General features: G+C 37.8%; 3 protein-coding genes across 3 annotated transcripts; all 3 read left to right on the top strand.

The window, feature by feature from the left end:
* The first annotated feature begins 3,480 nt into the window (after window positions 1-3,480).
* LOC116133118 (protein Mpv17) lies at window positions 3,481-5,923 on the top strand. Its single transcript, XM_031418796.1, has 5 exons — window positions 3,481-3,848; window positions 4,726-4,881; window positions 4,985-5,117; window positions 5,207-5,246; window positions 5,812-5,923. The coding sequence occupies exons 1-5, from the start codon at window positions 3,588-3,590 to the stop codon at window positions 5,897-5,899; spliced, it is 678 nt and encodes a 225-aa protein (XP_031274656.1). The 5' UTR covers window positions 3,481-3,587; the 3' UTR covers window positions 5,900-5,923.
* A 924-nt stretch (window positions 5,924-6,847) lies between these two features.
* On the top strand, window positions 6,848-8,395 carry LOC116133131 (protein ROOT PRIMORDIUM DEFECTIVE 1-like). Its single transcript, XM_031418810.1, has one exon. It carries the CDS (start codon window positions 7,162-7,164, stop codon window positions 8,368-8,370), a length of 1,209 nt encoding a protein of 402 aa, XP_031274670.1. The 5' UTR covers window positions 6,848-7,161; the 3' UTR covers window positions 8,371-8,395.
* Window positions 8,396-9,136: 741 nt separating this feature from the next.
* Window positions 9,137-10,420, top strand: LOC116133021. Its single transcript, XM_031418695.1, has 3 exons — window positions 9,137-9,309; window positions 9,429-9,505; window positions 9,850-10,420. Exons 1-3 carry the CDS (start codon window positions 9,166-9,168, stop codon window positions 10,418-10,420), a joined length of 792 nt encoding a protein of 263 aa, XP_031274555.1. The 5' UTR covers window positions 9,137-9,165.
* The last annotated feature ends 11,742 nt before the right edge of the window (window positions 10,421-22,162 follow it).

The raw sequence follows: 22,162 nt of genomic DNA, 5'->3' as shown, positions 1-22,162 counted from the left end.
AATTTTAAAAATTGGGAGGGTAAAAATCTGTAAGGCGTGTGGGTGTGGATATTTGAGTGGTGCGTGCTTGCGTGGTTGTAGAATCTAGTACTCTCTAGTGTACCGTAGATCTCCACTTGAGATATTTTAGATCTTTGTGGGTCCTACGAATATAGCTTGAGCCCAGAGGGTTTTTTTGTTTTTTTTTCATATTCTTTTATTCGTTTTCCTCTTTTATTGCATTGCATTTGTTGATCTAGTAAAAATTATAATAACATTGCATTGTTAATCTAGTAAAAATTACAATAACGTTAAATCAAAGATTCGACCTTGCAACCTTTTCTTATAAACGCCGAAAGCACAGCTCATAAACAGATAAACGAGATCTATTTATGAGTTGCTGCATCGCAAATTATGAAATAATATTATGAGATTGGGTTATAAATCTAACATTATTTTAAAAATTATTGGACATATTGGCATAACATTTCCTTAAACTATCTTTGGATGGTCAAACGGCTCGATAGAAATTTTTGGATGTATTACTAAAAAGGTTATGAGTTTAAGTCTTTTCTTAATTATTAATAGAAGTAACAGTTGAGCTCTTACCTAGTGGATAGTTCTAGAGTCTCAAGAATTAACTGAGATTCGCGTAAGCTGGCTCGAACATCTCAATTATTAAAAAAAAAAAAGTTCCTTTAATTCTTATGAGCTATTCATCTGTTTTTTTATATAATATGAAATAATGTGGATTTAATAATATCATATTATACAATATTGATGATTACAAAATGTTAATGTAAATGGGCATGTTTGTTATTTTTGCACTATCATATCCCTATCCTATCCAAAATACATATTTTGTTTCGTATTCTGAAAATCCTATTCTATATTATTCAATTATTTTTAAACCTCATGAGTTTGTTAATTTAACTAAACACTCCAAAAAAAATTTAGAAATTAACAAAAACACCCCTACCCACCCACCCACATTTTTTAGATTTCGGCCACCACCGCCGGAAGGTAGCTGGAATCTGGTATAATAACGCACTACTGGCTGGATCTGGCCAGTAGTGCATCGATCTAACCTTTTTCGACCAGATCCACAATAGATCTGACCGAAAATAAGGCGACTCCGCCCACCCTCTGACGGTGATGACCGGCTATCTGCATTTAATTGGTGGGTGTGGGTGTTTTTGTTAATTTTTAATGTTTTATTGCAAGGGTGTTTAATAAATTAGCAAATATAGGAGGGTGTTTTTGTTAATTTTTAAATCCACCTCGTAATAACCACCCAACTCCCATTTGATTCACAATTGTTATCCTATCCTATTCCAGTGTTCTATCCTAAAAACCATTCTCAAAATTCAATTCTATTTTATTTAATTCAAAACATTAATAATTATAAGATAACTCAATTTAACTTTACTTTTTCCAAAATACTATTCTGAAAAGCATTAAAATAGTAAACCAAACGGAGTTTCTTTTTCAAAAATCCTATCCAAAATAATAAAACAAACAATAATACTATTAATATGAGGTTTCATGTTATGTATTGTTTATTATATATATATATAACCAGGGTGTATGGGCCAGTTTGTTGGCATTTTAACTAATCCCTAAAAATGTGGTAGGTCAAGACCTCTTGGTAATTCACAATGATAGCTAAAATATTGTCATCCAACCATAAGACTAATAGTTCATTATGTTTGAAAATCACTAATTCAACATTTGAAAGTTATTTAAATTATCAATATTTAATATTTTGCATTCTTGGTAAGCTTGGTGTACTGATATATGTTACCGAGTCAGGTGAAATAATACAAAAGACAATGTAAACCAAAATTAACTTAATATTTTTGTGTGCAAAAATACTACGTTTACAATCTAATCTCACAACATTCTCTTACAGCCCTATTATGGCAATAGAGTTGGCATCACCACATCAGTTGACGATTTTGACTAAACATGAATAGTCATTTCTTTGAGACAAACGACCGTTTATTCATAAGAAATAATTGTTCCATTCATAATGAATGGTTATTCTTTCATGAGGAGCAATCATTCCTTATGAATCAATGACTATTCCTTCATAAAGAACAATCATTTTTTTATGAATGAACGAATATTCTTTTATAAGGAACAATTATTCTTTATGAAGGAACGACCGTTCGTCTATAAGAAACAATAGTTCTTGTTCAGTCAAAAGTCATTTAGTATCTTAATGTTGTGAGAGCTGACGTAACAGTTATTAACTTAAGTGTCATATTGAAGTTGTAAGAGAAAGTTGTGAGATTGAATTGTGGACATGGTATTACTTTTTCGTATAGAGTTAAGGACTTTTTTACACCCAAATAATGGTTTAATGACACTTTCTTACCCATAGCCTTTTAAAATACCACTTGACTACCTAAATTCATGTTCCGATAAAAAATAGAAAGCAAACTTGGTTTAGGCTGTTAGAGCTTTTAAAGAGGGGAGACTGATGAATCTTTTGTTGGTTTGGAATTGATCAAAATTTTACTTGAGAGGAGTGACTGCGTAAACTCTAATCGCTCAATTGTTAGCAATTGGCGAGAGTAGGGTTTGAGGGGTTTTGGTGAGTGATGATTGGAAAAGAGAATGGTGGTGGTGTAGGGTTGCAACGATACCAAAATTAGAAATAAAATATAAATTTAGATGATAAAATAGTATTTTAAAAATCTGTGGGTGAAAAAGTGTCAATACACAATGGTGGGAAAAAGTCTTAAATATTTGATAGCTCAAATATCTCTCTCATAATTGTTTGCTTTTGACATGGAAAAAGCGGTGATTAAAGAAATCAAAATAATATCAGATATCTCATGCCTTATGATAAAATTGACATTAAAATAATGATTTTGAAGTGTAAATAAGTATCTACTATGATAAATATTATATTTTGTCGTATAAAATACTTTATTGAGATAAAAATGTAAGACGTACTTAAGATGTATAACACTATTGTTATAGGAGAAGACCAAGTTCTTTAAATATTTAAATAGTAATTTTATTTATATCCTCCTTTTTTTAAGATTTAAAAAAAAACAATTTTTTGTTATGTTACTTTCCCTTATATTGATAGAGACTGAAGGAATTACTACTTACTGCAATGAAATGTGTTTTATTGAGAAATAAAGAATATATTTTTCTTATAAAAACTCTATTGTCCATTTGTCTATAGAAATAATAAAATATTAAGAAGCATCCTAATCAACTCAACTAGTCCAATTTGAATCTAGTCGGTAGTTACAAAATGTATTTTAAAAAAAAAAAAAAAAAATCTATAAATTTTTATTTGAAGGAGCCCCACCAAACTCAAGTTGTTGGACTGCTGCACTAACTCAGTCGGCTGGTTAGTCAATTTTATTTTTTTATTAAAAAAAAAAAAAAATCGAAATGCAAGGCTAATAATAACAAGGTATCAGCGAAACGCGGCGTTTCGTAATAGTGGGACTCCCCCTACTCGCCGAAGCTGAACTGTTGCGGTATGCGTCTAAAAGTTGTCGGCCGCAGTAATGGCTACAAATGAACGGCAATAAAGCGAGGGAGGGAAAAAAGAAATATCTGATTGCAACTTTGATCTGAAAATGGAAGCACTAGGTGGTGGTAGCGGCGGAATCTTGGGTTGGAACTTCTTAAGGAGAAAAGCAAAACCACGCAATTCTGGAAGTAGAAATTCTAAATCCTCCGATTCCGTTGAGGCTACAGGAAGAGCCGGTTACCGGTTCCCCTTAAAGCAGGCGGTAACCGCCGGCTCACTCGCTTTGACCGGTGACACCATCGCTCAGCTCATTGACCGCTGGAGAAAAGACAATGCTTTGAAACAACATCCACTTCATTCCGATAAGGTCGGTCTAATTTTTTTCCATCACTCTGTAGATATATATTTAAAAAATATGTATTCATTTCGGAAAATGAAAGGATGAGTCGTCTAGTTAAAGATTGTGTTTTGAACATGCATGGAAATTGGAATGTGTATAAAATGGTTTAAGAATTTTTTTATAAGGTGGTCTTATGGAGGAGTTAAAAATATCATCTGGAAGGTTAAAAAGTGATATGTGGTTGGTTATCATAAATTAGAAAACTGAGTTGGCTTAGTCAAGGATGGGTGTAAATGGTTGTGATGTTTTTTATGGAAGATTCTGATTAGTGCAATTAGATTTGGAAATGTGCACTGCTTTTCCTTTAAGATGCATGCGCAGGGTGGGGTTTTAATCAATTAGGGTATGATTGGTTCTAATGAACTTGAATGCCACTCTTGTTTGGTTTGAAGCTAATAGACTGCTAATTCCTTAGAAAACCATGGAATCAGATTCCTATTTGATTTTGGACGCAAGATAAAAAGTATCATTTCTGAAACTCTGTCAATGGAAATACTTGGTCCTGTAAGAATTTATAGTTATCGGAAAAACCTTAAATAAAAAAAATAACTACAATGATAAACAACATAGGAGTTGAGAATTCAAATTTACTTTGTTTATTTTCTTTCCCTCAGCTTCGCTACCAAGAAAATGAAGGTTAATACCTTTAACAACTATCTAAGACTAATCTAACTAGCATCCCCAAGTGTGAAGAAAATTCTATGGCTTCTCTGTATTTCCTAGTTTTCTTATCTTTTTGTTTACACTTGGGGCTTGGAAATATGTTTTATCACTCAGTTACTTTTATATTTAAGCAATTTTTAAACTGTTTTGAGTTTTATTTTGACCAAAATTTCTATCTTAGAATGATTTGTGGGCCATTCTTCTTGATCATGACTGGATCCGTGCTCTGCGGATGACTTCTTATGGATTCCTTTTATATGGCCCTGGTTCTTATGCGTGGTACCAGTTACTTGAGCGTTGTATGCCAAAGCAAACAGTGGAGAATTTATTGCTGAAGGTATACTGTCTTCAGGTTTCACATATAGTGTTTCAATAACAATCTTGTTATGTCGAAATACCAGATTATTCCACAAATGCCTCATGACTTAAAGTCTTTTTAGGTTTTATTAAACCAAATAGTGCTTGGCCCATGTGTGATTGCTGTTGTTTTCGCTTGGAACAATTTATGGCTACGAAAGGTTTCTGAGCTTCCAAACAAGTATAAAAAAGATGCTCTGCCCACACTACTTTATGGTAACAATCTCTTGGAATCATTCTCTTGTTTAATTTATACTGTGCTCTAGCTTTTGGATTTTTAATGTCAACCTCTGATTTCTGTGCAGGATTTAGGTTCTGGATCCCTGTCAGTATATTAAATTTTTGGTACATCTTCTTGGTATTTCTTTTCCTTCAATTTATTTTTGGTGCTTTTGTATGAGAAATTTAAGGCCATGCCTCCAGGAGTCCAGAAACATTAGACCCTTTGGTACACAACAGAACCATTTTTTGCTGCTTTCTCAAGTAACCTGGGTAAATTGGGGGAAAAGCTTGTGTTAGAACATGACCTGTTAACATACATATTTTCTCAATAGGAACCTGATTTTAAAGCGTCTATAACTCACTTATCTTTGTAGCCAGCATGAGCAGTTATGTTAATAAAGAAACTTTTTTGCTTGACCATATATATGTTTCAGAATTCATGTAAACTTTCACAAACTTATTCCACTTTCAAAAGTCACCAAAGTTCAAGTCAAGGTCTGATACTGCATATTTTGTAATTGGTTAATATTGTATATTTGGCAACAAGTTGACTATTGTCTAGACTATCTGTATGCATTTTGTCATGGTTCTTCCCCATAGACTTTTATTGAATATCTCCCAATGACAATTGATTTTAGAGATTGCTAGACTGTAATATGCTTTTACAATAATGATGGCTTGGTAACAGGGTGGTCCCACTTCAAGCTCGTGTAGCTTTCATGTCAATGGGCTCCATATTTTGGAATTTCTATTTATCATCCACTATGAGCAAGTAGATTCTTCTCTACTGGGCTTTTTATCAATGATGTAATAATGAATGGGGGTGTTGAGTATGAGGTATTTTTCTCACATCAATTTTCTTTTGCAAGTTTGAGCTTGTTAGTTCAGCTTCTTGTTTTATTTTAATTTGTATTGTTTGCCCAAAAATAATGTACTGACCTGAAATCAGGACTTAAGCCGAAGAAAAATGGTGGGAATGAGAAGATATGATTTCAATTGTGCTCTTCATTTCCTTTTATTATTTGATGACCTGGAGAGCAGATTACTTGCCCATGTGAGATCCTGAGAAGAGGGCTTTGTTTCTGACTGCAAAGCTACTTGAAATGCATACAGTGAAGATATGTCATTTGTTTGCTTCACTAGCATTCAAATTATTGACTTTTCAGAATTCTCATGAGAATTTCCCTTTCTTTTATTTGGTGTAATTTTCGTAATGATTCTCTTTTTCTTTTTTCAATATAAAAGATTTTAGAAATGTTTTGACAGTCCCTCTAGTTGTTAGTCATGAACATAAAAGTTTTATTCATGGTTTTGGGGGGTGGAAAGTGGATGTTCAGAGATTAAATTGGCAAAGTATTTCACTTTCAAAGTTCTGATGGAGAAGTTCATAGCTGGTTTTCTAATTGGTTTCACCTGCAGATCTTTGGTGATACTAGGCTTTAGCTTGTATAGGCAGAACCCAACAAAGCCCAATCGTCTTCACGAAGTCGTATCTCTTTTCAAAATTTCCAGCATTTGTTCGAACTTCTTATCCTATTGCTAATCAACCTTTGAACTTTCTATGCTTCAACAATTCATCCGCTATTGAATGTGGGTAGATGTTTGATGAAAAATTACACATTGAAACAAAAGAATCTTAGAAGAGGGAGATCTCAATGAAAGCATCAAACGCTTTTTATGACTATTAAATCTATGATATAAACAAAATTTCAGGTCCCGTTGGTTCCAAAATTTGCGTTCTTTTGTGATCAAAAGGGGTAATGCTAATGCATTTGAAAATCACCTGCAAACGTCTATATCGTGGAACTATTACATCAATTTCTCTAATACAAATTTTGCTCCATGGTCCACACTCCACACCCTTGTTTCAACTGGTTCATTTAATCGAAAACTCCCGAATGGTTTATCCTGCTTAATGAAAGAATTTTGTTTTCCAGATTTTATGCCTCTGTGCTAACAGGAGGCAGAGTTCTTTCAATTGTGTTTCTCTTAAATTCTCTTTCAGACATATGAGAAGGCCTTAATTCAGAGCACCAAAATGGGAAGTAAGTTCAAAATCCTTGAATCAATCTTGAAACACCCTACGACGGTATCATTCGTCCGATCAAAAACAACCTCAGCCCAGTACGTATCATCAAGATTCAGAGATCCCACATTCGAAAAACTCATGGACAAGTACAAGAACTTCCTCAAAGTCATCTCCATTCAAGACCTCATTCTCGCTAACCCAACCAACAAAAACGACCCTCCTTCAGTGTCCCTTGATTTCCTCAATAGACTCTCCCAAAAGCTCCAACTCAATCGTGGCGCCACTGCTTTCTTACGCAAGTATCCCCACATTTTTCGTATCTTCTATGATCCCACTAGGTCCCAGCCCTTTGTTAAGCTGACCGATGTCGCCTTTGAAATTTCCCGCCAAGAAGCTGAAGCCATCAATGCTTCTTTGCCTCTAGTTGTTGAGAAGTTAGTTAGGTTGTTATCAATGTCCACTTCGAAATCTTTGCCTCTACGCGCTGTTTTTAAGGTTTGGAGGGAGCTTGGGCTGCCTGATGATTTTGAGGATTCGGTGATTGCACGAAACTCGAAAAATTTTAAGCTTTGCGACGGTAATGAACCAAATACTCATGTGTTGAAACTGTTTGATGAAATGCGTGGGAGAGATTTCACTGCGGCAGTTGATAATTGGAGGGTGATGGAGTGTTGTAGAGAGGATTGTGAAGTTAATGGAATGGATTTACATTACAGTTTTAAACAAGGGTTTCCGTCCGGTATGAGGTTGAGTAAAGATTTTAAGGCTAAGGTAAAGGAATGGCAGAGGTTGCCTTACGTGGGGCCGTACGAGGTAATGGCAGAGAATAAGAAAACTAAGTCTGGGATTAAGAGATCGGAAAAACAGGCAGTTGCTATTGTGCATGAATTTTTAAGTTTGACAGTGGAGAAGATGGTGGAAGTAGAGAAGATTAGTCATTTTAGGAAATGGCTTGGGATTGATTTTAATATTAGAGATTTGTTCTTGGATCACGCGGGTATATTTTACTTGTCCACCAAAGGGAAGAAACATACTGTTTTTCTGAGGGAGGCGTATGAGAGGGGGCAGTTAATTGAGACTAATGTAGTGTATGATTGTAGGAGAAAGCTTCTTGATCTTGTTGTTTTGGGTCGTCATGGTTTGATTACTGGTGGTTTTAAATGTGGGGAAGCTAGTAAGAGTGGAGAGTCTGAATCACAAGAAGAGGATAGTGAATGAAGTAATTGTTTTTCATCTTTTTGAGGTATATCAAAACTTGGTATGGTTTACATAGCTATGTTTGCCCTGTCTTTTTGTTATTTTTGTCCCTGTTAAAACGTTGGTTAATAATATTGTTGATTCAGAGCGGGGTTCACACGCTAAACTCTTATTTATGATAAGGAATTGGAGTGAGATTTTCCCATAGATGATTGAATTGAACGGTCTCAATTTTGTGATAACTCTTATAACTTCCCCCACTCCCTTTTCCCCTGTGCTTCTAAGGCGAAATTTTAGTTTCTTGAATTATATTAACTGTATAAATTATTGAAGTTAATTTATTTTTCTGTCCGTTGGTTTACATTATACAATTTTGTTGTGTACCTTAATTTATTAGGCCTTTTTTCTTTTGGGTTAAGAACAAGTACTAAAGTGTAAGTTTTATCATCACTGACAAAGCGAGATTCTGGATGTGTGGGTAGTGTCACACTAGATGCACATTTAGAGAAGTCAAAGTGTATAGTCATCCATATTGTTAGCATTGGATGCCTTTCTTAGTTACTTTTGAACTATTTCTCCTTTGTAGATCGTCCAATAGATGAGCATCTTTAAGTTGGAGAAAGAATCACACTTTGGATTAGAATAGGAAACTAGAAAAGTAGAAAAGCAAGGAAGCGACTAATAGGGCATATTCACTGAGTGACATTCAATTAGACAGAGGAATAAAACTTTTTCTTCATAACTCCACTACATAAAGCTACCAATATTTAATATAACATATATTGGACTTCTGCTGAGAAATTGGACAAAGACACCATGAGTGGCGGCAATTCCACCCCAAGTTCAAGAAATTGGCCGGTCGGACAAGGTTATGGTGGCCATGTTCCTAACAGTAGTGAGGGAAGCCGTGCACAAGCTCCATTTTCTCAAGCTGGATCTCTTTCCTTCCGTGCTGATCCAGTAAGTATACTTCTGCCTTTATAATAGGATCAAGAGTAATGATTTTTCTTTGAAATTTCATATCTTGCGGAAGATGATTAATTTGTTTAATTAATTCTTATTTTGGTTTGGTTATCTAGGGTACCAGCTGGGATGCACCCAATCCACGACCTTTATACGATGAGAGAGTGATAACAGGACCATTCAGCTTAGCTGGGTAAGCATGTTAACTTTTACAAATTCTGTTAAGCTGGTATCTCAGAACTAGTGGAAATCAATTACAACAAATAACAGAACCCCAAACCACATGATCACTGTTCCATTTTCCAACAAGTTAAATTCGTTAACTTTATGTAAATTCGTTTCTTCTACCTGAAACATCATAACCAGTTATTAAGAAAATAGCTATGTGAAACGATCAAAGGATCAATACTTTTGGAATATATATGAATTATGAATTAATTTCAAAAGTTCATTTAGTTTCATGGCTTATGCTGATTGCTCTTATCACAATATGAGCATTGATTTCTATTCCCATTTCTAATTATGGAGTACTTATAGTTTTCCAGTGCCATCACATTCCCCAGTGCATATTTTGGGAATGGAGGTCAACCCTAGTCACAGGCAAATCATCCAGGCATCCCCGCCAGCATTCATAAGACAACAGAATGTGCAAGGTGCAACTCATGACGACAACTCAAAGTTGACTCGAGAGGAGCAGCAAATGGCTTTGAAGAAGTTAAAGAAAGGAGTCTATGATCCCCCTCCAATGAAAATAAGGCCGAATTTATATTACAGACTCGACTCCAAAAACGCCGTGAAAGAGATACAAAAGGAAAAAGAAAACGACATTAAGAGCTGTGCTGTTTGCTTAGAAGATTTCGAGCCAAAAGAGACGGTGATGCTTACACCATGCGAACACATGTTTCATGAAGCCTGTATTGTGCCATGGGTGAGAAGCCAGGGCCAGTGCCCTGTGTGTAGGTTTGTACTCAGTGGGCAAAAGAGAGAGAATGACAGGGTGAATGTTGTAGCAGCCAACGATCCATTTGAAAGGGAGCTTATATCAGTTATAAGGGCTATAGAGGAGGGTACCATATGGAACAGTTTTGCCCGCTTATATCTGACATAACCTTCTTCAAGTTTCCTACTTTTGATATACCGATTCGATCCAAGATCTCTTATTAAGTGAAGATACTTTTTTGTAAATGTATTTAGGAACTTATGAGCTTATACTTGGAAAACCCATCTCCCAATTCCAAGAGATTGCAAACCAAGTTGTATTTGATGAGGAAATAAGTTAAAAGGTTTTTGATCTAAAGTATTATGTAAGCCAGTGGCTATATATATATATATGATGAGGGGTGTCTGAACCAGTTTATACTCATCTTAACTAATCTCTCGGAATTTTGAAACTATCGATTGAGTAAGAGCTTCGATAGCGATCTCTATTAGCAATTAAGAAGAGAGTCGAACTCAAAACCTCTTGAATAATACATTCAAGAGTCTCTCTTGAATAATATTATTTACATAAAAACTTTGTTGATGCTTGATTTTGACACCAACGACTCGCACGTGCAAAGTGCTAAACGGACTTAGAAATTAAACGTGATATGGAAATGTGCAATGAAAGAATAAATGAGAAGTGATTTTTAAAGTGGTTCAGATTCTTAAAAGCGAATCCTACGTCCACTATGGTTGTATTAATAGATGGTTACACAAGTCGCGTACAGCAAGCTGAGTTACAATCTATAGAGAGTTTAAATGTAGAGAGAGAGTATACTTTTTTCGACTAAAGATGAGCCAATCTCGTAAATGAGAGAGGAGCCTTTTATTTATAGTTGGGGGATTCAAGGTAGTAATCATGATTCTATTGTCGGGCAGGTGTGGTACAATTCCTAACCCGCTTCCTATTGGTTGTCTGCACGGGAGACATCCTTAAATCGCGTAGGGCTTGGGCAGGTGGACAATTCCTAGCCACTCACAAGCCTGGCTCCTGAACTCTGATTGGCTCTTACTAGTGTGAGCTCACGTCAGCCATTATTTTTTAGGCATAACAGAAGCCCTATAGTTTTCAAGGTTTAAGGATTGAACCTTGAGAACTTCATGATTATGTCGTGACTTGACTTATCCTGAGTGACGTCTGATCGAGCTGATATAGCTGTATGAGACAAGCAGTTAAGATAATGTGAAACTAGCGGTTTAACCCGACCATCGAGCTATAAGGAGGTGGCAACATAGGTCTCTAAGAATAACACAAGCGACCTGAGGCGGCCTTCTCCCATAGGTTCAGTGACCTGGGTCGGACCCTACTCAGTGCTATACCAACATGCTTTGGATTTCATTTGTCGCTCGCGACCTGAAAATACTTAGCACATTTTTACCAAAAACTAGAAATCACATCGTCTCAAAATCGATACACGGCGAAGAATGTTTTACTCGAACGACCTCTTCAGATATTATCCGTTGCGCTTGACAGCTAATCTGGTCAATAAATAAACTTTATTCTGACAGACGTGTCTATTGCATAATAAGTGCTAGCTATGCGCATTAAATGCAAGCTATGCTAAAACGACATTCCTTTTCAGAGTATTAAATGTGGATGAGGGCACATTTAATGTGGAGGAGGTAACCGCACCGACGCTTGATTGCTCCAATGGAGGGAAACGTCGATTGACATCCATGAAGCGTGAGGGTTACTCTTCTTGTGGATTAACAACATGTGGTCATAATCAATGGCGAGAAACGTATCCCGCCCAAGCGTCGCTTGCTTAGGGAAATCAATCGTTGTTTTTCCCCGTATAAAACCCCAGGTTCACCTCAAGTTTTATCACGTAACTCACATTTTCAGAGAAAAAAACAAAACTCTTGCACTTGCGAAATCAGTCCATTCTTCTTCCAGTTGATACACACTCTTCGTTACAACAGGAAGTTCGTGCCCAACAGTCAAGAGGTAAGGAGGGCTTCTCCATCATTTTCTTCTATTATTTTTGTTAATAGCTTGACTTTACGATAATGGTGGGTGTGAACTACCTGGTAAGCTTACATGGTGCAAATTTCTGGATAATGGTAAGAAGAGAACTTTTTTCTTTGTAAAAAGTGAGAACTTAGGGCACGGATTCTTGGGAATTCATTCCTAAGGGTTTTTCTAGGGGTTAAGGAAGGTAAATTAGAGTTTCTTTTGCTCTTCCACGTCATCATACGGAACACTGTATGGAGATTGAGTTATCTCTGCATGTTGCCCCTTTTTCAGACTTTAGGAGCAATGGATACTTCAGCGACTAGAGCAATCAAGGGGATGAGCTCGCAAGCGCTGGGCACCTCAGTAGGTCCTATGTAAGAAGCATTATCAATGGCCACCCGGGACGAGATACAGAAAGCGGTGGACTAGTTCGTGCTTAGTGTGGATGTCTACCAGCATAGGACGGACACAACTCGGAATCCCCTAGAGGGAATGGCCGCGATCTCCGAGGCAATCTTTAAGTGTGGGGCATTGATACCTTTTCACCCCTTCATTAAATCGATCCTCGACCACTTCGAGGTCACGCTATTATAATTGTCACCTAATGCATATATGATAGTAGTTGCTATGTATATCACATGTGGCGAAAATGGTCTTGGCGAGCTAACAGCGCTGGAGCTCGCATGTGTTTACTATTTGAAGAAGAGTAAAGATAATGATTCTTTTTACCTCTCGAAGCGATATATGATCGAGGGAGGAATATTTGGTTACCCCAGTAACGTCGGGGCTTATGAGACCAAATTTTTCTTTTTTGAATATGATGGTATTTGCCAATTTAGGGAGCCGAATAGGTTTTCTTTTCATTTGATTCGCGAACTGTCCCTTTTTCGTCAACTCTTCTTATATTTAACGAACTTTTTATCTCTTTGCAGAAAATAAGACGACTAGATTGATGGCTTTGAAAAACTTTAAGTGAATTGTGACATTCGGTCATCTACCTATGCAAAGTCGCACACGAGACTGCTCGTGACTACTGCCAACTTAAGAAAGTACGATTTTTTCAATCCGAAAGCATCTTTGGAACCCTTAGCTCGTAAGTATCTTCACCCTTAGTCCCTATTTCTTTTGCTTGAGGTGACCTTTTCGCTAACATGCTTTCATAGCGCGCAACAACCATGCCACCCAGGGTTCCAAGGCCGTTGACAAGGACTAAGCGGTTTGTGTTTCCGCAGGTTGACCCAACCGAGCCAGCCGAAGTGATCCCCGACGATATCCCCACAGAAGGGATACAAATTAGTGTTGAAAGGCGAACACCTATGGAGTAACATAGAGAAGCTTCTTGGCCCGCAGCTACTCGCGCCGTTAAGCAGAAAACTATGGGCCAGGAAACCAAGAAGAGGAAGCAGTTGCTTGCCGAGGAGAAATTGGAGTCCGAGTCAGAAGGCTTCGGGATGCCGCTGTGGAGATCGCAGCCTTACCAAGCTTTTCGCTTAGGGGTGCCCTCGAGGAGCGTGCCTAGCACTTCAGCGGTCCCCAAGAGCTCTTGTAGAAGAGAGGGGGAGGTCGCAGTTGCCCAAAGGAGAGCGGGCCAACAATGGGTCGACGAGGTGCCAATTCCTCTAGGGTCAGACACACTTGTGCTGGATTCCATGGGACAACTCTCGGAGCACCTATAGCCGGTGGTGTATACCTTGCTAGAATGCCAATTGGCTACGACCTTCGAGGAGTTCGTGACTTCCTGACCCACGGACCTGGTGGCTACTGCGCTTCATCTGCAAAGCCGGGTAAAACAACTCGTTTTTGTCGAGGACTTTTAGTATCAGTTGGTTTTCTAACTTTTATGATTTTCGGGAAAAGGGAGGCTAACTCTTGTTTCTTTTCTCATATAGTCCCTGCTCGCCTTGCATATGGCCCAACGGAAAATCGATCTGGACTCTGCGGGAAGGTTCCACGAGTTGAGGGAAGAGAATACGAAGCTGAAACAGGACTTCGTGGCTCTAAACAGAGAGGTGAAATTGGTCCACATTCAGGCGAATTAGTACTTGGTAGAGAGAAATTCTGCCCTTCGCACAGTGGACTTCCAGAAGGTCGAGCTCGAGAAGAGAGGCGAGAAGAACAAGGTGCTCCAAAGGACAATGGCCAGACTCACCAAAGAGTGTGGCGAGAAAGAGAATGAGCTGAAGGTGAACTTTGAGTGTGCCATGAAGGCAGAGGAAGACAAAGCTCAACTGCGAGAAAACTCTAAGAAGTAGAAGAGGGCTCTGGAGGTGGATCTCGAGCTGTTCCAAGGGTGAGTCGCTTCATTAACTGAGCAAATGAAGCGACAAAATCTTAAACTTGAGAGGAAAGCCGTTGATTGGGCAATATAGGCCATCTACAACTTGCGACCAAGGAATCTGGGGATGGACCTCTCCGACCTCCTGAATGAATATTAGGACATCCTTGCTTCCATGGCCCAAGCTGATGATGCCGAGGAGGAAGAGAGACAAGAGCCTCCTCTGGAGGATGACCAGTTGGAGGCATATGTCCTTGAGGACCCAACAGCGGATCGGATGATCGGTGACTAACCAGCGGATACAGAGATCGCACCTGCAGAGCCTAGAGCTGGGGACCAGTGATCGCCTCTTCTATTTTTGCACATCTTTCCTTTGGACTCTTCCTCTTTTTCTTTTTATCTTTCTGTTTCCCATTGTACTTATTTTGACATATATACAAGGAATATATTCGACCATTTGTGATAGCACTTCTATAATTCGAGCATTTCACAAGACTAATATTATACATCTGATCAGGAAACTTGTAAAAATATTGTAACGAACAAGACCATTCAAAAGAACATGACACAAATATTCCTTCGAGATAAAGCAGAACGATCTTATTCATAAAGATTATAAGGAAAACTTTACAAGCAAAAGAAATGAAAAAATTAAGAGCGAGTTCAGAATTACTAGTAATAGAGGTGAAGATGCTCAGTATTCCAAGCTCGCGGTACTTTAGAACAATGTTCTGAGAACTGGACCGGACCGGACCGAACCTTCTGATCGGACTGGTTAGACAGGGAGCCGGCATATTTTCGGTCTGGTATCTCATAAAAACCACCATTTCCCATTAAACCGGATTGAGCCGCAGTTGGACCGTCGGAATATTGCCAAGTTGCTGTCCAATCGCCACTCAATCCCGCCGGATTCCAGCATCGTTCGATGGAGAAAACACCACCATTCGACGTGACAACATCTCCATGACAAAACCTAGCCATTTTCAATCGCCGTCATCCAGCCTTCATCGCTTGCCATCCACCTAAAGTTCACGTGACCGTCGGGCTTCTTTTGTTGATTTCGACGAGTTCCGACGTAGATGGAACTCCCTAGCACCACCATTAGATTCGCCGGAACCTATACATCAAAAGCCCCATGATTCCAACTTCGATTGGCCGTTGATCGTTGCTGCCGCCACCACTCACCAGTTTTTTCGCGTGACAAGGATGTTTTAGACAGATTTCAAACCTTAAGGGAGTATTATAAGGGTGTTTTTGATGAATTTCAAACCTTCAGGGACTAAATTTTTTTTATAGAATACTGTCCAATCGACTGATCCAACCCGTCAAACCGAAAATCAGACCTTTGAACGGGTCATAGTCCGGTCCGATTTTCGGAACATTGCTTCGGAACCATTAAGCCTTTTGAGGTGATATGTTCTAGGTCATATTACCTTAGCGATGCGGTATGAACCCTCCTAGTTAGGTCTCAATACCCCTGCACTTGGTTCCCTTATAACGAGAAGGACTTCTTTTAGAACCAGGTCGCTGACCTAAAAGTCTCTTCTCCTAACCTTAGAGTCGAAGAACCTATTCGCACGCTGCTAGTAGGATGCTATCCTTAACCGAGCCTTGTCGCGGTGTTCTTCAACTAGGTCCAGACTTGGCACGTAGAAGGGCTTCATTGTCTCTTTCATTGAATAGGTCTCTAGTTAACAACTACGTTTTCCTTACCTTGCTTGTATCGGATAACGTACGGAAATGTCTCGATGAACTCCACCCATCGGGCATGTCTTTTGTTCAGCTTATGTTGGCCTTTTAAATGTTTCAAGGACTCATGATCTGTATGGATCATGAATTCTCTATGCCATAGGTAGTGCTGTCATGTCTCCAAAGCCCTAACCAATGCATACAACTCCTTGTCATAAGTCAGGTAGTTTAAGGCTGCCCTACTTAGTTTCTCACTGAAGTAAGTTATTGGCTGTCCCTCTTACATTAAAACCGCGCCTATACCAATACCTAAAGCATCACATTCAATTTCAAATGTTTTAGTAAAATTAGGTAAAGATAATAAGGGAGCGTTGGTCAGCTTTTGCTTGACCAATTGAAACGCCCTTTCTTGTTCTTCTCCCTACACGAAACCCACGTTTTTCTTGATTACTTCAGTAAGTGGCACGACCAATGTGCTAAAGTCTTTCACAAACCTTTGGTAGAAACTAGCAAGTCCATGAAAAGTCCTCACATTACCTACGTTTCTAGGACTCGACACCTCTTGGATGGCACGTATCTTCTTTGCATCAACATGTATACCCTATGCACTCACAACAAATCCTAGAAACACAAGATTATCAGTACAAAAGGTACACTTCTTCAGATTAGCAAATAACTTTTCTTTTCTAAGCACATCCAAAACAGATTTAAAATGTTGTACATGATCACCCAAGTTTTTGCTATATATGAGAATATCATCAAAATATACTGAAAGAAAAACATGAAGAGGTGGCAGAAAATGTAGATTGAAAGCATGAAAGGGTTGGATTAATAGGATTCAAAAAAATTTCAAACAAAGCTTGAAAACATTATACCTTTTCCTTTGCTTAAGGTTGATGAAGCCAAGATTCAAAGGGATGAATCCTCCACACTTTAACACAACCTTGAGAGAGTGAGAGAGTGGCCGTACCCTAAGAGAGAGCGAGAGAGTGGCCGTATCCTAAGAGAGAGAGATTGATTTTCTTTTGAGTGAACAAAATGAATCCTTGACCTAAAATGCAACCATTTGCATTTATATATACATGGGCCATTTTATAATTAGTTGTTTTTCACTTCTATGCCCCAATAAAATCTTATTTTAAAAGGAGCCCAAGTATTTATTATTTTACCCTTTGAATAATCAATATTATTCAAGAGCCCATGTAAACTAAACTAGTTTACTAGTTTACATGAACAACCCATAAGTTTACCCTTTTGCCCTTTAATTATTAAAAAGTTATTTTAGTTCATCTCATTTATCTTAACGCTTTAAGATATAATAATTAAATACAATTAATTATTGCTTGACCATTTTAACCCTTAAAATGTCACAAATAATTTTCTATGTAACTATTACCATAGAAATCTTGTCATTACCCTTGGAAGGTGCTAGCCCTCTTCGGATAATCATTTCTCTCTCTTATTCTTCTCTAACTTCTCAAGGCTACTGGTGTGACCATGTGGGTCCATCGTGGATTAGCCATGAGCTGGTTCTGGATGAATTCGAAAACCTGTCCGGAGGCCCAACGACTATGGTAAACATCTAGCAATGTGTCATAGTCCCTAAACCACAATGAAAAAATATTTCATCGAACCCATTTTAGATCATATGTACCATGCAGGTAAAGTCCCTCTATTGATATTTCCTGATCGAGTACGGATTCATAGAATGCCAAAATCCTAAACTTGATCTTCTACCGAATCGTCGATCAATATGTCTGGAACTTGTCATCACGAACTTGCTTTCGTATGACTAATAATAGACTCTGGTCAGAGATTTCGATTTCTGACATTTATCGACATTCATCCAGGAACTCAATCTGGATAGAATCAGCGGTACTCCTGATCCTATATTTTCGAGTCAATGGATCCCTTCTTGACCATCGTTCGTTTTCGCATATGAACAACACATGACCAAATAGGCTTTATCATACGAAACATGACTAGTCTCGTACTTTTATACCATATGAACCATACACATCTGTATCGGATCCGGCCACAATGTCTCAAGTCAAAGGACTACATTGTGCACTGATATAACCAAACGATAAATCATTGACTACATGTTTTTCCTAGTGATTTGTCGTTATTTGGTCACGTTCGAAAAGCAGTTCACCAACCACTAATCCATACCAATGCCCCAGTGACATGACTACCATCGCCATCCGTACTTATATCAACTCATGATATCTTTCGGAAGCATCCAATATGCCTACTATGCAATATAGTTGCCCAAATTATATTGCTTCCGTAGGAAACCCTTTTTGATAATTCATTTACTGATTAAATGAATCATCTGGACAATTCATACACATACTTTATTTTAAATGCATGACTAAATAAAGGAAGCAATTTATATATATGAATTGAAGAACTCTTTCTTCTATTATTTATGATATATTAATATAAGACAAAATGCTCTGAAACCGACAACACGAATGGTTTCTAGGGCATACACTAATATACACTAACAAACTCCCACTTGCATTAAAGCCATTCGATGTTGTATCTCATACCCATCTTCTCAAGATGATGGTCTAATTGCTTTAGTGTCATCGCCTTAGTCAGTGGATCAGCTACATTTTCTGCTGAAGGTGTCTTCAAAATTATAATCTCTCTAGCTCCAACGAATTCTCTCAAAATGTGATCCTTGCGCTGATTGGAAATCAGAATCTGAGTATCCTTGAATGTTTAACTCTGAACATCCATAACTCAGAACATCCATAACTCAGAACTAGATCCTTAGTTCTTCTCAAGTACTTAAGGATCGATTTTGCAACCGACCAATGTTTCTCCCTTGGATTTGACTGATATCTGCTCTAACACTTACAACATAAGCTATATTAGGTCTTGTACATAGCATTACATACATTAAGTTGCCTACGACAGACGCATAAGGCACATTACGCATCCGCTGTCGCTCTTTATCGGTCTTTGGACCAATCTCCTTGGAAAGTTGAAGACTGTGAGTGAAGGGCAAAGACCTCTCTTAGAGTTCTCCATGCTAAATCTTTTTAGCATTTTCTCTATGTACAATTTCTGGGATAATCCAATTACCTTTTTTGTCTATCTCTATAGACACGAATGCCAAGGACATAAGTCGCTTCTCCTAAGTCTTTCATCGAGAAGGTTTTGGACAACCAAATTTTAACCCCTGTCATCATGCCTATGTCATTTCCCATCAAAAGTATGCCCTTTACATATAATATGAGAAACGTGATGACATGATCTTTAACCCATTTGTATACACAGGGTTCATCCGGATTCTTGACAAAACCAAATGATTTGATTATGTCGTCAAATCGAATGTTCCAGCTTCTTGAACTTGCTTCAATCCATAAATGGATCGATGCAATTTGCATACCTTATGCTTTTCAACAGAGGATACAAAACCTATCGGTTGTTCCATATAGATGTTTTCCTCAGTAAACCCATTAAGGAAAGCTGTTTTGACATCCATCTACCAAATTTCATAATCATGGTATGCTGCGATGGCTTGCATTATACGGATGGATTTAATCATAGCTACAGGTGAGAAGGTTTCCTCATAATCCAATCCTTGTTTCTGAGTATAACCTTTCGCCACCAGTCGAGCTTTGAAGGTCTCTACCTCCCCATCCTTGCCAACTTTTCTCTTGTAGACCCATTTGCAACCTATAGGAACTATTCACTCTGGTGGATCCACAAGTGACCATACTTGATTGGCATGCATTGATTCTATCTCAGAATCCATCGCTTCCAGCCATTTTCCTGAATCTCTATCTAGTATTGCTTCTTCGTAGCTTCTAGGATCATCAACATGATCATCTACGCCCACTAAGTAAGATTTAAAATCTTGCTCATGTAGGAACCCATATCTTTCTGGAGATTTTGATATTCTAGAAGACTTTTGCACTAGAACCATAGTATCTGATACTGAGGTTCGCTGAGTGGACATTCTACCTTCAGCAATCTCGGTTCTTGGCTATTCAAACTCTTCCTTGAGTTCAATATTTCTTCTAACACCGCTTCCTCCAAGAACTCGTTCTCGAGGAAGCGCGCATTTCTACTGATCCAAACTCTTTGATCACTTGGGAAATAAAAGTAATATCCTAAACTATCTTTAGGATATCCAATGAACCGACCCTTCTCGGATTTAACATCCAACTTATAAGATTTTACTAATTTAACATAAGCTAGACAACTCCAAATCTTCATATAATTCAGACTTGGACGTTTTTCATAGCATATCTCATACGGTGTTTTCTGGACAATTTTAGATGGGACCCTATTAAGGATGTGCACAGCGGTCTGGAGAGCGTACTCCCACAGAGACATTGGTAAGTCTGTAAAACTTACCATCGATCGTACCATATTCAATAGGGTATAATTTCTCCTTTCAGACACTCTATTTAGCTGGGGTGTATAGGGAGGAGTTAATTGTGAGATGATCCCATTTTCTTTTAAGAACTCCTGAAATTTTGAACTCAAGTATTCACCTATACGATCTGATCGTAGTATTTTAATACTCTTTCCAGTTTGATTTTATACTTCATTCTTGAATTCTCTGAATTTTTCAAAGGATTCAGATTTGTATTTCATTAAATACAAATACCCATATCGTGACATATCATCTGTAAAGGTAATGAAGTATTCAAATCCTCTTCTTGTTAAAGTACTGAATGGTCCACACACATCTGTATGTATGAGTCCTAATAGTTCTTTAGCTCGCTCTCCTTTACTCTTAAAGGGAGACATGGTCATCTTTCCTTGGAGACATGATTCACAGGTTGGATAGGGTTTAGAACCCAACGAGTTTATGATCTCACTTTCTCCAAGCTATACTAATCTACTCTATCCTATATGACCCAATCTATGATGCCATAGAATTTTAGGATTTGATTCAGATCGAGTTCTTTTATTAGAAATTAGGGGTGTTCGGTTCTGGGTATCCTGCACTTTTTGAAGGAACCAGAACCAGAATCGGAATCGACGGTTCCTTGAAATTTGGAACCAGAACCTGTAACAACGGTTCCGGTTCCGGTTCCGGTTCTAGGTACCCTGTAAAATTCATGACCCCCCAAAATTTTTTAAAATGGCAAAAAAACCCTTAAAAATTTACAAATACCCCCCTACTTGGCACTTTTTAACAAAAATAAAATTACAAATTATAAATTCAAAATTACAAACTTCATTACTTTGTAAAGGTAGATTCTCAAAAGTGAAATCAACTTACTTTAAATGTTATGAAATATAAATATAAATGTATTCACATTACTTTTTCTATAAAAGTTTTTATTAACCCCCCTAATCTTTAATTTTATTTTATATTAGTCTCGGTTCCTGGTTCTTGGTTCCGGTTCCGGTTCCTAATTATAGGAACCAGAACCAGAACCGTACAGTAACGGTTCCAAAGATTTGGAACTGGAACCTACCCATTGACGATTGGTTCTGGGTAGGAACCGGAACCAAACCCAGGGTACCCGCTAGTTCCGGTTCCTACCGGTTCTTTTGAACACCTTTATTAGAAATGGTATTGATTAAAGCATAGTCACTTAGTTCTAAGACATACAAACCATTTGTATTCACAGCTTTACCAACTAAAACATTTCCAAAATGTATTGAACATTCATTTCCATTAAACAGTACATAGTAACCTGCTTTACACAAAGCAGAAATAGAAATGATGTTTCTAATGGCTTTTTCAAAGTACAATACTTTAAATAAATTCAAAACATGCCCTGAAGGTAGTCTTATTGGGCAAGCCCCCATGGCCTCGGCTACAACTCGTGCCCCATTTTTCATTCTCTAAATGATCTCGCCCTTTGTCACCTCAGAATTATTCTGAAGTACCTGCAAAGACATACAAACATGAGATGTTGCTGCTGAATCTAATATCCAGGAATAACTATCTGAATTAACACTTAATT

This window comes from Pistacia vera, unplaced genomic scaffold (assembly GCF_008641045.1).
Source record: "Pistacia vera cultivar Batoury unplaced genomic scaffold, PisVer_v2 Contig265, whole genome shotgun sequence".
NCBI classification, from domain to species: Eukaryota; Viridiplantae; Streptophyta; class Magnoliopsida; order Sapindales; family Anacardiaceae; genus Pistacia; species Pistacia vera.
Note: the sequence above shows the minus strand (reverse complement) of the source record. Positions and strands in the feature narration are given on the sequence as shown.